The 13,688-nt window shown below is 49.2% G+C and overlaps 1 protein-coding gene across 2 annotated transcripts in view; it reads right to left on the bottom strand.

Moving 5' to 3' along the window:
• The window catches only part of lmbrd1 (LMBR1 domain containing 1), a 56,953-nt gene that overhangs the window by 41,266 nt on the left and 1,999 nt on the right, over positions 1-13,688 (bottom strand). The window contains exons 2-3 of one of the 2 annotated variants that reach the window (XM_027016555.2): positions 13,128-13,304; positions 11,031-11,094 (exon numbers count right to left, since the gene is read on the bottom strand). In XM_027016555.2, coding sequence (XP_026872356.2) covers positions 11,031-11,094; positions 13,128-13,304 — 241 coding nt within the window. Of the gene's footprint in view, positions 1-7,601; positions 7,610-11,030; positions 11,095-13,127; positions 13,305-13,688 lie in introns of those variants that run through there. The other variant, XM_035530180.1, reaches the window with a different exon arrangement.

Below are 13,688 nucleotides of genomic sequence, written 5' to 3'. Positions count from 1 at the left end.
GAAACCCTTTCATATTGCTGCTTTTTTTTTTGTTCTTTTTATTTTAGCAAAGGAACAAACGTGGCCTCTTATCCAGCGTTGCATTTGATCAAAGGTGTTCGCGAAGCCTCTCTACTCTCGCTCCAGCCGTATTTCTCTGTGTAATTACCCCAGTGACAGCTGACCACCGTGCACTCCCTGTACACTTTGTTACTTATTTATTTATTTGTATGTTTGTTTGTGTTTCCAAGTTGCTCCATGATAAAAGCACGTCTGGGGGGAACCGAGTACAATGCGCCGAGTGTGAATCCTTCAGGGGCCTCGCTCCCCGCTGCAGAGGCGCTGATGGGCCGAAGCCCGACCCGCCGCACCTTGCGCGGGCCTCCGCAGCCGCGACGAACGGCTCTTCGACCTTCGCCCCTCCAGCCGAACTACGAGAAGTGCGTTCCTTCCTCGGTCGCAGAAGTTTCCGAGAGCGCCGCCGATGTCCCAGGCCGCGTACTGCGCCCTTACCGCTGCGAGAGGCCTAAGCAAGTGAGCGTTTCCTGCGCGCCGCAAACAGCTAAGTTAATGGTTTGGATCCCGACCCTGGAGCAGCCTTTGTTCCTCTGCCAGGGGGCTCCAGTATGTTGGGAACTCCTTATAATGGCGCGCTCTTGCTCCGTACCCCCACCTCCCTCTGAACACCTCCCCCCAGGAGAAGCCTCGGTGCCGTTCCAGCCTTATTTTATTCGCTTGCTGGAGTCCCCAAGTGAGCGCTCTCAACCAGGCAAACTGTGCAGACAGCAGCACACACGTATTGCAGGAGTGGCACAGGGGTTACTGCAGACCGGGGTAATTGGCGTTCCGTGAAGCAAAAGGACTTTGATACAGACCAGTAAAAAGCCGCGCCGACTCCAGCAGGACTGTTTCGGAGACGCGCTTGGATTGGCGCTTCCTTCACACAGTGACGCGATTCATTAGCGCAGGTTCGGAACGCGACGCTAAACAAAAACGGCATCTGAAACTGTGGCACGTGTTCGGCGCCATGGAATCGATAAAGCCTTAAATACGAGTATTATTCGTGGTACAGGCCTCACTTGTGACTTCTCAGTCTCGCCCAAATAGAGTTCTTCTAAAGATGAATGAAGCAGTCGCTAGAAAGAAATGCAATCCCCCACCCCCCTTCTTAAATTGAGCACTTTCATTAATGTAGGGCCCTTCTAGTGCTCGCTGTCCAATGAGACCTCACCTCTCACCACAAACTCCGCTTAAATGAAGGTAACTGAATAGAAAGTTCAGCATTTGACAACCTCAGCAATGGCCATTATATCACATACTGGAAGCTGCAGAGGAGAGAGATACCTTGAAATTGATTTTACACTCCAGTATCAGATTAATTCCTTTTTTGCCTTAGAATTGTACACATTCTTCTCAAGTGGCTGGCTTGAGAAGATAAAATGGAATCAAATAAAATATTAGCTCTGTACTGAAAGTTGACAAAGAAGTGCGTTATCTTTCTATGATGAGGAGACCACCGCAACTGGCTACGAAAACTGGTTTGCCGTTTTCTGTTTTTTTTTGCTAGGTGCTAAAAATTGCAGGCCTGCTTCACACCTGGTGTTCACACATGCGTCTTTGGTGACCCAATCTGAAAGCACGGGTCCGCGCTGCCTCAGAGATGCGCCGTCTTGTTTCCTGTTCAAGTTCAGACCACCCCAACGTTCTTGATTGCTTGAAACAGGCTGTACCCGATAAATGAGCGAGGACATTGTGGGACATTTCCGCGCCAAGTCAAGCACAGCAGACTGACGTAAATGTGTGGAGCACCCTTCCTTGAGCGGAAAGAGCGAACAGCGTCCCTGGAGACGGTCAAAACGGCAGGTGGAAACATTTTCGAGACTATTTAACGGTAAATGAGGCTATAGCCGGTGGCTTCGGCTGCAGCAGCTTTTAGCAAAACATTGTTTTAGAATGCATTTTCCCAAAAAGCTTCCATTAACAGAGCAGATTTATTATTATTATTTTTTAAATCTCATCACCGCGAGGAGGTCTACGGCCGCGAATCGCGAGCATACGCATGACATGCGGAGGCCCTGCCAGGCAGCGACCAGTCATTATCTAGATCAAATCACCAAAGAACAGCTCCGAATCAGCACGCGGGGAACTGCAGGAAGGCATTAGTTTCAATAAGCTGCGACGCTGTCTAATCACTCAGGAGACGCCCGTTTCCCTACACGCGCCGACATTTACTTTGCTCTGAGCCGACTCTATACCGGCCCGCCACTAACAAATGGCTGCTAGCGGCGCGCGGCTCCGCCGTCGGTCCCCTACCGGCACCGCACACTTGTGGCGCTGAACCGATGGGTCATATTAATCATAACAGCATGAATATTAACACGGCGCGGGGATTGGACCACGCTTCGCCGCCGCGGCTCATCCATTACTCTCTAACCAGATCTAACGCCAGGGAAAGCACCTGACCGTGGATGGAAGTTTAGCATATTAATTCCCCCGACACAGAGGTGGGGGGAAAGGAGGCTAAATAATTAAACGGCCAGCCCCCGGCCCGCTACCGGCTCCTTTTATAGCCCTCCTTCAGTTGGCCCCGCCCGGAAGGGTTGCACAGGGGGCCGGCGGGACGTCACGCACCCAGGCCGAGCCAAGGGAACTGCTCTGAAATCACCATCCGGGCTGATTCAAATATCCAGCAAAAGGTACAAGTCTGCCCATATTTTACGAGACGCTGAGAAATTAAGCCCAGTTGCACGTGGCTTTCTACAGCAGGATGCACGCGAGATGCTGTTTTGCGACCGCAATAGAAAACAGAATATATTTTCTAACCATAACACTTATTGTTCTACTTTATTTTTGTTATGAATACATCATGTAATCTATTGATTGTTCCTGATGTTCTTAGAAGCTGGCACACCATTAGAAGGTATTAAAATATCATTTAAAAAATTATTATTTCTGATTAAAACGACCAGTACTTGGCATGAACACCCTGTGTATCTTAGGGATGCCAACTGTGTTATGAAAAACAATTAAAAGACTTTGTGTGCACAGTTAATTTCATACGCACCGATAGCAAAACAGACCTTTGTGATCGGTTTCTAAGGCCCAGATAAACTGTGGTGACAAATGTGCTATGTTTTAACTTTGTGCCTGGAATCGCAAATTAGCCTGTAACAGCAAATCGCTCTGTAGTTAATTCACTTGTTCTGTCCTAATAGCACAGCTAAATACAGCTCCTTGTTCATGCCACCTGGCTTTTATCAGAGTGTTCAGGCCGAACTACCCTAATGTAGATTTGTGTCCTGGGCAGCCCCGCACCCTGTCGCACAGAAGCCGTGTGGGCCAGCAGACAGATGCACGCACCTCTCCGGTCCGGGTTACGGCGCATCGCTAGAACCGGGGAAGGCCAGCAGGTCTTTTTAAGCCTTGCAGAAGGGAAGGTTGCTGCAACTTGCACGAGAGGTCAGCCTTAATGATCCACAAGCTGCCAACCAACGCCGCGACGCCAAACCCCCGACAGGGCGCCTATCCCCGGCCCCGGTGAGCGGCACGCTGGCCTCAGGGTCACCGCAGAGGGGACGCGTACCCTGGTCACCTGTCATAAACGTGTTACTTTTATGGCAAAATATTACGTCAGGAAACAAACACAGGGTGCAAATCACCAAGAAGTTTCTGCCAGCCCGCTCTGCAGCCTGCGAACCCAACAGTCAATCGGCCTTTCTTCTGAATTTCCAGGAAACCACCCAGAACCTTGACGAGACATGAATCATTAAATAAGGTCCCTCTGTTTTCTGGAACCTCATGGTTGCATGGACAATTGCAAAGATTGGGTGAGATAGTGGCTTGGACCGGTTACTTCAAATCTGTCCCAATCAATTTTCTATATCTGCGCCAGAGTCTGTTGCAATCATTTGGATTTAAATGAATGTTTTATGCAGGTTTGAACTGGAGGCTCTGTAAAGGATCTCTCTCTCTTTCTAGCCAGGGCTCCCGTCCTGCTCTCCTTCAAAGCCCTACCCGGAGAATCGCTGCTAAAGACTGGCCAAGGTTATGGACAACTTTGTACAAATGTCTTTCTTTCATTTGAACCTGATTCACTTTTTCAATCTTCACTTCTTAGAAATTCTCTCTCTCACACACAAGCATGCATGCGTGCACACGAACAAACTCTGATTTTACCAATTATGGGCATGATTTTGGGTAAATGTCTTTGTTTTATTCTATAATCTATTGACAACATTTCTCCCAAAAAAGTTGTCATTTAGAATTTAGAAAACTACAACTGCTCAAAATAACCAAAAGCGTGTTTTCAAACCTCGAGTAATGCAAGGAAAACAAGTTTTCATACTCATTTTTGCGACGTTGTGGTGTCCAGTATGAAGTAGGTACGCTGGGCCCTACGCAAAACCACACCATGCATTGTTTCTCCTCGAGGAAGGGCGCCGCGCACGCTGGTCACGTCCTTCTTCCGCCGTATCCGATTTCAGAAAGAACGGACCCCGCAGACTCCGTGTTCATTTGCGCGTGCGGCCTACGGACCGGCACGGGACAGTTGACGTCTCATTTAAATAGCACAACACTGATGCTTCAACTTCAAACGTTAGCCCAGAAATCAATGTTTGCTGGAATCACCCTGATGTTGGGTCGCAGCTTCCGCGCGCTTTGGCACATTCTCCACCAGTCTGCCACGTTGCTCTTTAAACGAGACTTGGTTCAAGTGACGTCCTAATGAGTAACCAATTAAGCAGGACGTGTTGGATTTCAACAGGCACTGGAATGAAATGGCAACCATGGTTACACACGGTGTGTATATATATATATATATATATATATATATATATATATATATATATATATATATATATATATATATATATATATATATATATATTAGGCAGGTGAAAATTTGTGACTGATTGTCACAAGGCTGTAAATTAGCCGATGCTGCCTCTATTCAAACATTACCCCTTTGCCCCACACAGGACCAGGAGGCTTACAAATCAGAGTGGGCGATAATTTGCCGCCGTATTGGATTCTCGCATCTGTGACCCCGAGGTCTCATCAGCCTCGGAAAAACGCACAAAAGGAATACTGATATGTGTAAAGCCGCCACAGGATCTACGGTGAGGCCCGCTCCCAGGTCGTCACGGTGCCATGCTGCGGCAGAGGAGAAACCGAGATCGCGCGAGCGTGAACTCGAGCGGCTCCGCTCGGTTAAAAATGGGCCGCTCCTTGGATTTAAAAACAAACTAACAAAGAAGCAAACAAACAAACAAAAAGACCTCTGAATAAGACATAAGCAGACGGGGGCAACAGCGGTCTAACAAGGGTCTCCCTCATTCCTTAGACGCTCGCCTCAGGCGCTGCACAGACCTCTTATAAGCGCATCGTCGACGGCGTCCGCGCATTTCGGTAGCCTTGACGGCACTGGTGTGTCTGTGAGGAGAGGAGGCTAGAATGTGAAATGTGTGAGGACTATCTGTGACCCAACAATGGCTGCTGAGACCTTATGCTTTCGATTCACTGGGACAGGTGAAAAAAATAAAAAATAAAACCACCAGCATCGTTCGGTCCTGCTCTACAGCTGAGCACGGCCGATGACTGATTGAAAAGTAAGCGCCATTTCCCCCGGTAGGGCACGCACACCCTCCGGGGCCGCTTGTCCGCCTTCGCAGGAAGGGGAAACGGCCGGCAGCTTCTTGAAGTAGGCGTGCAACACGAGTCGCGAGCGGCGAATTAACGCGAGGCGACGAGGGGGGAGCGAGGGTGTGTTCGCGCAACAAGGCAGCGACCCGGCCGACTGCCCCCTCCGGACGGGTTCCATAATCAGGTTCTTTTATTTCTTTTATTTAATTTTACAGTTGCTCCTCGGCACGACCCACGGCCTTGAAGTTGCTGCGACGCGCTCAGAAACACTGCGGGTGAATGGAGAACGGGGGAAAAAAACCTTCAATACGTAGAGGAGAGACATCCTCCCCCCCCCCCCATGGGCCGTATTTAATTGGTAAATGGCTCGGAGGCAGCGATTTTAATTCGCTAGCAGAACATTAACAAGGCAAGAAAGCAGGGGAAGAACAAAATGGGGGGAAAAAACCCCCAAAGGCGCGTTGCCGTGCCTCGCGCCGTCCAGAAGACGTGAACAGAGGCAGCGGAGTGCGAGCAAAAGAACCGAGAGCGAAGTGGCCAGCCTGACGCTTCAGCTTCAACGCGCTCGGCCCGAAATCTCAAGCGCCCTCCTTTTCAAAAGTGCCGGCCCTTAAGAAGTTCGGGAAAAGCTTCGGCGCGTTGAAGCGACTGGATTAGTAACGAACCTCAGGCTTCTCGCAGGAGGCCCTTCGAGCCCCACCTGAAAACTTCGGACGCGTCCGGGGACATCTCCGCATCCTTCGGCGGCGCTCTCCCCACTTAACCTTGTAGTCCGTGGCCAAACTTCAAGGCCGGGCCATTCTGCGGCGCGGAGCACTACGCTAAATGGAAAAGCTGGCCAGGGACCTGGCACCGGGCCGGTCGGGAAAATACATTTCCCCTTTAATTGCTTAACCTGAGAGGTTAATCTCCACTGATGCGGTGGGCTTTCAGACAGAGCTTTAATCAGCCCGTCTACGTTTAACGTCGCCGGTACCGATGATCAGAAACTGTCGCCATGAGGCGCGTTTGGCTTTGGTGACAGGACCCGGGACCAGCGCAGGGGCCAAGCGGAGCGCTGCTCGTCGCCCTCCGCTCGCGCCGGGGGGTCCGGAGGCCGCCCGCTTCGACAACGTCCCAATCTGATAACGGGTGCAGCCCGCCGGCGTCGTGCAGAAGGACGCGTTGCTGTTGATGATGTGGATATCAAGCAGGAGCATCGCCAGTCCACGTACAGGTGCCTCTTCAGCCCTCCCCCAAAAGATCGCCTACCACAAAGCAACAGGGGGGGGTGCATAACAAAACTCCAGCATTTTATCCTGAGCGTCCCGTGGGGGGGTGGGAGCTTTTGCCCCATGGCTCTGGGCCTCCACGCATCGCTGCTATGAAGCGCGGACATCAGGGGAGCCATTTTGGATGTTCAACACCACCCTTTAAATAATGAGTAGGAAAAGGCGGTTCAGCCGGGGGGGGGGGGGGGAAGAGAGAGAGAGAGAGAGAGAGAGAGAGAGAGAGAGAGAGAGACAGAGAGAGAGAGAGAGAGAGAGAGAGAGAGAGAGAGAGAGAGAGAGAGAGAGAGAGAGAGAGAGAGAGAGCCGCTGCCTGTCTGAACTGTTTGGTGTCAACACTGTTGTTCGTTTACTCTGCGGAACGAATTCCTGCATTTCCCCATACTGGCACAATGTGACGCGCCACCAAGCTCTGCTGCCCGAAATCTGCCGGAAGGATCGAGACGTTTCACGTTCCGGTGTTTCCAAACAAGTGCTCCAACAGCAATCATGGAACATAAGCCTGTTATTATCAACAAAACGAGTATGGAACACCCAATAATTGCTTCGCGGAGGCTGATTAAAATCAAACGCGGCGACGCGCGAGCAGTGGCGAGCGAGGCGCGGGAGAGGGCACCGAGTGCGTCCTAATACCTGTTACACGGTGCCAAGCGTGGAGTGCACTTTGGATTGTGATAGAAATGAGGTCTTTGACAGCTAAAGGACACTCACCCCAGAAACATCGGCAATCAAGTGTGATCAGCACCCTAAACAAAAGGGGAAACGGTGCAATCAAATAATTACAGCCAAGTGCGAGGTCCGGATTCAAATTGCCTTTTTACAGATGCGTTCGCCTCTCCATGTAGGGCATGCATGCGCCCAATTAAATGGGTTCTGTGTGTGTGTGTTGTTTTATATATATATATATATATATATATATATATATATATATATATATATATATATATATATATATATATATATATATATATATGAGAATAAATAAGTAATCGCTCAGCAGAGCAGCCCATTCTCACTGTCAGCTCTGTAATTATTCCATTTGCATTGACATGGACAGACGGGGTTGTCAGATTCTGCCTTTGAGCGCAGCCTTGTAAAGGTTTTCAGAGATTGTGGCGCGTTCAGAGATCTGGGGCTCAGCTGTGCCAGCACGCATAGAGTTGGAGCTCCACCTAGTGGCAGATGAAGGGGAGGTTTTTTTGCTGCACTAGAGGGGGTGGGGGGGGGTGGGGTCGTCAGGCAATCAATGAGTCTAATTCACAGTGAACCGCAGCGCAGGGAGAAGGGCCACCAAGCAGGGGGAGCTTCTGGGTTTGCATCCAGGATGGGGGGTGGATGGACTCCCAAACATGACACAGAACAACCTGTGTTCGAAAGCAAGCCATTGAGCAGAGGACAATCTATTAATTACTAGAACAGGGTCTGCTGCCATCAGCCTTTGTGATGTAAATGACGGGCTCGCGGCCGCCGGGGCAGAGGCACCCGGTTATTAAACCGTCCGGCTGTGGAGGAGGGTCTCGGCGCCGCTCCCCGCCTCTCTGGGGCATCCTCTCTTGGACAGGCTTTAGAGAAGCGCCAACGATACCACCCCCCCCCTGCCTGCCTGCCGTTAATCTGCTCGCACCGCGGGACGAGCGGGGGCGCGGCACCCGGGGCGAGCCGGGAAAAGCGGCTTTCGCGACCGCTCGCGCTGCCCATTCGTCCCGAAGCCGTCGCGTCACGGCGGGGTTCGCCCGCCCCCGCACGTGCGCCCGCCGCCGAAACGCCTCCTCTGCATAGCGCGGGGTAGGAGCCTCTGAAATGATGGGAGCAATATCCCCCATCCGCTGTGTGCTACAGAGATGAGGATGTAAACACCCAACACAAGCAATCACAGAGGGGAGACATGATCAAAGGCAGCTCAGGGAGGAGGGAGGTTGCTAGCAGACCCGCTGGGCTGAAACTCCTATTTGGACATGGTTGTTAAGTGGGATTGCTTCATCACAGGGAAACGACCATTTTCATTTCCATAAACGTATGTATATATATATATATATATATATATATATATGTTCCGAATATGTTGTCATATCCGAATATGTACCACAGTGTGCAGCAGGTGACAAAAAAGTTTGTCTTTTTTGACAGAAACGAAACCATATAGGAGAGATATTAGTGTTTACCATCTGTGGTTCGGAAGAGAGAAATCGCACAAGAAACTTCCATCTTGTCTGCAATGCAAACAACAACAACAACAAAAGACAATAAAAAAGTGGGGGGGCGTGACGTGTTCCAGAGCCTGGAGACCGGACGGAGCCCCTGCGGCTGGGCGCTGCGGTTTGCAGTGGGGGGGGGGGATTTGTGCCGGGAGACGGACAGCCTCCGGTGCCGAGCAGAAGCGGCATCGCTGACCTGCTTGGGGCTGCGCGTGTCAGAAAGCTCCACTCTGGATCACTCTGTCTCCAGATCAAGTGACTTCGGAACGACTTGATTTAACACCAGCCGCGCCGCCACCTCCCAAATGCATACGCTGATGCTGATCAATGCACTGATTCTAAAGACTACGGCGTAGCTTGATTAATAACGTAATAAATCTGTAACAATGATGCTATCCCCATTGTTTTGTTGTCAAAGCTAAAAAATAATGATGACTGGCTTAGGGTTTTTCATTCAAGCAGACCTTAATAGTTACTAATAAACATTAAAGCGAACCAGATCATCGCTGACATAATCATAATCATAAACCGAAATGTACTATAATATGCGTGTTTTTTCTGGCAATCCATCCATTTTGCTTCCTGCTTGGTGCAATGGGTCTTTTGCCTTCAGTAACTGCCTGCTCTGCTCGCATTGACTTTTTGTGTAGAGGGCTGATTTTCCCATTAAGGCATTAAGCAACTTCCACCAGCGAAGTTCACGATGTTGCAAAAAAGAAATAAATAAATAAAATGCCGGATTACAAAGATCCGTGCACAACATCCTTGCCCCTTCAACGAGGCCCCTTTCCAACGCCTCGTGGAAGAGGTAACAGCGAGACAACAACGAGATTCCGAGGCTTTCCTGTCAATAAGCTATTTGGAGTATTGTGGTTCTGCTAGTTTCCTTGATTGCAGGTCTCAAGCACAGGGTTGGTGTTTGTTTCCTTTTGTCAGCACTTGTTTGATCAGCCGCCTCAACTGCTGGCTCAGCTTCGACACCCAGGCCACGTCGGGATGCACTCCGGTGCGGGGACGATCAGATTGGATAGTCATAAAACAAACGCAGATCAGGCCTTTCGATATGCACTTCAGAATGCACCAGATTTATGCCTTCAGCTGTAGTAAGGGTCCGGTGTCCATATCCTACATCCAAAGGTCCATCCACCCGGGGGGGGGGGGGTTGGGCAGACACTGAAGTGGCGACAGCAACAGATGCATAATCCTCCGCTCCAGACATTTCATTCACTCTCTTGTGCATGACCTAATGACGCAAAAACACACAGCTGGCCAGGAAGCTGCCCAATTACTTATGGTCCCATGAGCTGCCCAATTATTTATGGTCCCCATTTAATGGGGGGAGGTGTCTATAAGCAAAGGGATGTGATTTCTATACCTTTCAAAATGTAGAGATGCAGCACTTTAGAATTAAACCTGGCATCCGACGTCGTTTAATTTCAAACCCTGAGAACAGCCATAAATTTCATCGTCCGGTTACGTACCTGCTGCACTATATGCAGCGAGATGTGCAATAAGGGATAATATCATCAAGAGCTTCACTAAGGATGACTGCACACCTGTCCGTGTGTCTATGCAACCTCGTTAACGCAACGGCCATTTGACCGACGAGGTTTCTCAACTAGCCAGGACGCACTGCTGCCGGCGGCGGCGGTCACTTTCGCTTAATTTCGCCAGGCCAAACCGCGCCGATAAACTCATCCACCGACTTCATGGGCTCACGTTCGAAAGACCCAAGGGGGCACTGTATGTGCGGGGCAACTCACGGCTCCCATTAATCGATACGAAACATCTGATATGAAGACTAGCCGCTCCGGTGCCGTCCGAACAACAGGAGAACACCGTAGAGGTTAAAGAATGGTACCCGTTTCTGCTCGAGAGGTGGGCTCTGAAACGCATCGGTCAAACTTTATCTGGTAGAGAGAGGTGTCTGGGATGAAATACTCACTGTAGTAGCCATAGAGGACCGTGTCTTCGATTTGCTTCCTCGTTTCATTGATGGCCGCCCAGTCCTGGAATCGAGAAAACTAATTATTTTTTTCCCCCTCAAAAAAAAAAAAAAAAAAAAGCACCTTTACACCAAAAATGACCACTTAAGAATAATGATTGCTGTTTTAATATTTCATACATTTGGGAAGCACTCATGTCCTTCAGAACTCCATCTCATTAACAGAAACTGGAGCCTCACTACAGTGTATGAGTGGAATATGATGGCACAGTCAATGTGCAATAAATCACAGCCAGGTTTCTAAGTAAAGCCAGCCAGACTCCCAGGATGTGCTCAGCATTTCCAATTCACCGGCACAATGATACAAACAACCAAGGGTTCTCACCCAAAGGAAGAAAGAAAAGACTACAGAAAGCTACGAAAAAACGAAAAAGGACCAGAGTCAGGCTAATTGAGAAACTGCCACCTACCTGTATGGTGGAGGACAGATGACAAATAACATATGACAGGTTTTATATACTGGGAGATGTTGGGTAGGACTGGTGTTGTTTCGGTGATTCGCCACTTTTTTTCTGCCAGTACGTCTTTTGTGTGTGTGTGTGTGTGTGTGTCTCTCACTCGTCTCCCCTGTCCCCACACCACCCTCCCGAAGTGATAGAGATCCTATCAAAAAAGTGCCCCGACAAGTTGATGACTCATAGGTTCTCCAACCGGATCCAAACGCCAGGGCAAACTGCCGTCTACCCGGCAGCAGTGAATCCTTCTTTCTGAGGCGTGCATGAAACTCCTCATCCCAGACACCCGGGGCTGTTCCCCTCCAGCCCAACTGCTCTAAAAGGCTGACTTATTCATTGGCGCACGTGCTCTGCTAAAGCCTCGCATTCTGATCCCGGATCAGCGTGACCCGATAAATCACTCCTTATGCACTTATCCTCCTGCAGTGATGTTACGTCAACTAAACCGAGGAGCTAGCGCATTTGGGTACAGATTAGGTTTGGACACCTGTTGCTTCTACGCCTTATCAGACCTTCGGCTTGCACGAGCGCCAAGATCACCCTGCGTTTTATGGTGGCTATATGGCCCTAGGTACAGTAAGCACAAAGATCAAAGCCTTGTCACTGAACTCAGACATGTCTGTCCAGAAACAGCACCCGAGACCTGCTTGGCAAAACCAAAAAGTGCCTCGGGAAAGAAAACAGATGTGACTTTGCGCAGATGTGACCCGACGGTCAGCCCGTAATCTCTTTCGGGGCTTGCCGACGGCCGGCAGGCGGCGGGCGTCAGGCCCCCCCCCCCGCCACCGCACCCGGCCCTCCTGACCAACAACAGCCGCCTGTCCCCTCCATTTATTATGCAGCGGAGGTCTGTGTGTGGTGCTGAAGAATTGGGTTCAAGAGGCGCGTTGCCTTCGTCCCTCTCCAGAGAGGGAAATTCTCCCTCTGCGTATCTTGGCTTTTCACATAGGAATTGTGGTGTGTTCATCTTTGTATTGCCCTGCAAATTTGTATTATTTTTGCATATATTAAGAACAAAAAGCACAAAACCAAATGTTCTGGCTGAAACTGTTCATTAGTGGGCATTGAGGGGTCAAATTAAATCAGAACTCAATTATTATGCTTAAAAAAATGAAAACAACATTATCTCAAATTAGTCAAAAAAGACCATGGGTATGAGAGACGTTATTGTGCAAAATTTACATGCTTGATCCAAGCACTGGGCTACAGAGATGGAGAAAACACACACACCAAATGATTGCAAATGAAATCTTTTTAGGCATCTCCTAGCCGTGAACAAGTCCTCTGCAAACTGCAGACAACACTTAGCCATCCTCTCTCAAAATCTGGGTCGGGAAAAAAATACCTCTACCTCTTGCACATGAATTTAATTACTGCCTTAAATAAAAGCAAAACAAATCATGACTGCAGGACTTTGTTTAAAGCCCTGCTCCAGTGCGACGTAAGACATTACATAACAGGAGTCTGATCCGAACTCGGGTTCTCTCTCTGTGAGCTGCCGCCTATCTATGTCATCCCTCTCCAGCCAATCGACGCTCATCGAGCCTCGAGATGTTTAAGTTATTCACAAAAATGTTGATACCTTGTAAGTGCCGTTCGGGTACTTCATGAAGGACACTAGGAAGATATCCACCGGGAGGAGAGCAGATGTGATCAGGGCAACAGCCAGAGCGCATATCGCCGTAATGGTGGAGATGACTTCGCTCTCTTGCCGACTCTGGTACTTCCGAATATACACCCAGCAGAAGGCTAAAATAACCTAGGAGTGAAACGCAAAAGGGACTTTAAACTTTAACATTCACAAGGTGTGCATTCTTTACCTTTAGCGAGAAAGAGCAAATGAGATAAGAGAGATTGGGAAATGCATACATTTTTTAAGTGGCAAAGTAAAAAGCTGTCTTATTCTTAAAGGCACTAAGGGTGGGATAGTTATAGGTTTTTACAGTGATACACTGCAGTATAGAAGTCTAAATCATTTAGTTTCACATTTTAATAATCCCAATGAGTCTTTTTAAAAAGTCACAAAGTGACAGGAGGCAAAACCCTGTGTCGCCAATAAAGTCCCAAGAGTGGATTTTTATTTTAATTGTTTGAAAGAAGTTACTTTTTAAACGTGGTGAAGTAATGTTCAATGAACAATGTC

The sequence above is a fragment of the Electrophorus electricus genome, chromosome 9, assembly GCF_013358815.1.
Source record: "Electrophorus electricus isolate fEleEle1 chromosome 9, fEleEle1.pri, whole genome shotgun sequence".
Lineage (NCBI taxonomy): Eukaryota > Metazoa > Chordata > Actinopteri > Gymnotiformes > Gymnotidae > Electrophorus > Electrophorus electricus.
Note: the sequence above shows the minus strand (reverse complement) of the source record. Positions and strands in the feature narration are given on the sequence as shown.